The following is a 3434-nucleotide window of genomic DNA, read 5'->3' on the forward strand; positions in this document are numbered from 1 at the left end:
TAAACCAAACATTCATTTTCCGACGGCGTCTCCCCAGCTCCTGCCCCTCTCCGCCGGACCGGTGAATTAACAAAACCTCACGTTACAACCCCCACCCCCCCTCCCAAAAAAAAAAAAAAATAGAGAAGAAAGGAGGGAGCGACGCATTGTTACCCCGACCCGCGGCGTGCCTGTGCGCCGGGCCGCGGCGGAACAAAGCCGGCAGCGCCGCGCCGGGCTCCGCGCCCCGCGCTCCGGGCTCCGCGCCCCGGGCCCCGCCACCGGCCCGGCCCGGCCCGGGAGCGGCGGGGCTGCCGCAGGGAAGGAGAGGCTCAGGGGGCGGGAGAGAGGGAATAATCCCGGACGGTGCCGGTGCTGTCGCCGCATCCCTTTTGTTATTTATCGCGGTCGGGGAAGAGGAGGAAGAAAAGCGGGGGAGAGGGCACTTTCCTCCTCTAAAACCGACCGGCCGAAGCCGCCGGTGCGCTGAAGCCGCTGCCCCGGACAAGCGGGCGGAGGAGGACTTTGATGGGGAAACGCTTTTTCTCCCCTGATGCATCGTAAGTAACTTAAGTTGATATTTATACTCCGCAAACAAACACGACAGTATAACATCTCCCATCTCTGGAGCGCTGGAGGCCGCGGCGAGGGATGAGATCTGCCTTTGCCCATTCGAGCAGGACACTTTTTCGCTCGTAATTAATTTTATTTGATTTTGATTTTTTAATTTTTCCATGCTCCGCTCCCGAAGGGTCATTTGAACTGTAAAGAAATCGCCGAGGGGGCGAGGGGACCTTGACAGAGAGGCTATCCAAACGGCTCCGCCGAGGTAAGCAGCCTTAACAATATCTTTCCCTTTTGCAGGTAGCAGGGAGCATGGGTTTACAGTAATAATAATAATAATAATAAAAATAATAATAATTGTTTAAAAATAGAGACGGGGGAGGGGGGAAAGAGCCTCTTTCCAGATCAGCTCGCCAAACCTCACCGTACAGATAAATCCAAATCAAAGCGAAAAATTCAACACACACCGTTAGAGAAACCTCTAAGCAACTTTCTTCAGGAATCACCGCTTTAATTGCCCGTATTCGTACAATCAGCCTGCAAATCCTGCCTCTCTAACCTGCTTTTTGCATAAGCCCCCTCGCTTGGGTGCCAGTTGAAAGGTGATTTTAAACCTTTCCTCTGTATCTTTTTGCCCCACGAGATCACTGATACCTGACTTGCGCGCTAATGGGGTTTTTTCCCTACCCCTGCCTTGTGGGCCTGATTAACGCTCCTTATTAAAAATCGAAGAGGAAGCGTTTCCGACGGCCCTGGCAAGAGCCGGCCCTTTCCCGGAGAAGGAAGAGCTCTCGTCTCCCACTCCCCGGCCCTGGCTGCCCCTCGGGGAGCGCTGAGCCTCGGCCCGCGGCGGAGCGCCCGTGCCCCGCCACGCGTGCCCCGCGCCTCGCCCCGCTGGGGCAGCTTGGCTCTACCCCTGCCTGCGGGGAACTCCTCCTGCCCATGTGGTTGCTGTTGTTGTCATTATTAGCACAATAATAATAATAATAGTTTATTTTTCCGAACCGGGTCTGAGGCCCGACTGGGACTTTCCCTGGAAACTTTATGTGGAAATAGTTTGCAATCCTAATTCGGGGGAAGGGGGGATGCGATGTTCCCTCCTCCATCAGGCTCGCTCCCCACTTCGCTCGACACCCCAGCTGCACACACGCACGCACACACACACACATTTGTGTCCAAGGTTATTCACTAGTTGCCTGATGTATTGTTTTATTACATGCCGGCATGTCCACGGACGCGCTCGGATTTGTATTGCTGTCTACATGACAGATGGTGCTCTGTGAGGCCGCAAGAAGATACGATTCAATTTTCTTTTGAAAGGCACGTCCGCATTTATTTATTTATTTATTTAGCCTCCCCCCCTTTTCGCGCAGGGAGGGGAGAGGAGGGAAAATTTAAAGGGATGGAAAAGTTCGGCCTCTGCTTTGAGGTTTTGTTTCTTTTTGAATCTGACGCTTAGGAAACGGAAACTCTCCAAACATTCCCATCTGATCGTTAGCAAATCGCTATCTACACGATTAGCATCAGGAAAGGAAAGAAAGAAAAAGAAAAAAAGAAGGAGCACAGAGAAAAGAGCACAGGGAAGAGCCTAGCAGATACATCGGATCCCGTAGGGATTGGGGAAATAAATCTCCCCACTGGCCTTGTTATATTTGTGGAGCCTTGAGCTGTGTATTTAAAAGTATCATGTCTGTAGCCTGGATCCCATAGAGCGTTTTCGAAAGAGAAACAGTTAAGCAGAAACTGGCAGGCTAGAAAGAACAATATTAAAATTGGGGGCCTGGACGGAGAGGGGGGCGGGGAATCACCATATTATTGGAACACTGGATATTAGCTTGCTTGGAAAAAAAAAATCCTCTATTGCTCTCTGGGCCTGTATCAAGACCCAAGGAAGCGCAGGGAATAACGGCAGGAAGTATATTCCGCTGAAGCTGCCGTCAAACGCTAGAGAAGGGATGGATAAATGAGGGTATCGTTTATCCCCGCTATTGCTCTCATTAGTACTCTCTGAAGGAGCCGCAACTCGTCCAGCCGGCTCTCCCCCCGCCCCGGTCGGGCGGTACCGGCGCCGGGGGCAGGGCGCGGGGACCGGCATGTCCCCCGTGTCCCTGCCCGTGTTCCTGCTCCCCGCCTTGCCCCTGTATCCCGGGGCCGGGGCCCTGACCCGCTCTCTTTGCTTCTCTGTCTCGGGAAGGCTCCTCCGCCCCCTCCAAGATGATGCTTAGCCCGGACCAAGCTGCCGACTCCGACCACCCCTCCTCGGCGCCCTCCGACCCGGAGTCCCTGGGCGGCGCGGACGCCCAGGCGCTCAGCTGCTGCGTCTCCGACCCGGAGCCCGCCGAGGGCGGCGGCGGCGAGGGCCGGGGCGGCGGCGGCGGCGGCGGGGAGGGTCGCGGCGGGGGCCGGCCCGGGCTGCACCCGCCGCCGCTGAGCCGCGAGGAGAAGCGCCGGCGGCGCCGCGCCACGGCCAAGTACCGCTCGGCGCACGCCACGCGTGAGCGGATCCGCGTGGAGGCCTTCAACCTGGCCTTCGCCGAGCTGCGCAAGCTGCTGCCCACCCTGCCCCCCGACAAGAAGCTCTCCAAGATCGAGATCCTGCGCCTCGCCATCTGCTACATCTCCTATCTCAACCACGTGCTGGACGTGTAGCGCCCGGCGGACGCGCGGAGCCCCGGGACCCCCAGTGCCGCCGCCCCGGTCCGGCCGCGGCGGGCAGCGCCTTCCCCGGGCGGGCGGCGGGCGCGGGGTCCCCGCTGCTGCGCTCCCCGCCCCGGAGGGCTCCCGCCCGGTCGAGAGCCCGCTTTTCGAAGAGAAGTGTAAAACCGGATTGTCTCTTCAGGCTGTCAAGTGCCCCTTTATATATATCCAAAAACATCTACTTGTGACCTTAA

The 3434-nt window shown here is 57.3% G+C and overlaps 1 protein-coding gene across 1 annotated transcript; it reads left to right on the forward strand.

Moving 5' to 3' along the window:
* The first annotated feature begins 425 nt into the window (after positions 1–425).
* Positions 426–3192, forward strand: NHLH2 (nescient helix-loop-helix 2). The gene is made up of 2 exons (XM_058018636.1): positions 426–808; positions 2738–3192. Exon 2 carries the CDS (start codon positions 2758–2760, stop codon positions 3190–3192), a length of 435 nt encoding a protein of 144 aa, XP_057874619.1. The 5' UTR covers positions 426–808; positions 2738–2757.
* Positions 3193–3434: the final 242 nt, after the last annotated feature.

Source organism: Melospiza georgiana, chromosome 2 (genome assembly GCF_028018845.1).
Source record: "Melospiza georgiana isolate bMelGeo1 chromosome 2, bMelGeo1.pri, whole genome shotgun sequence".
In the NCBI taxonomy this organism is placed as follows: Eukaryota; Metazoa; Chordata; class Aves; order Passeriformes; family Passerellidae; genus Melospiza; species Melospiza georgiana.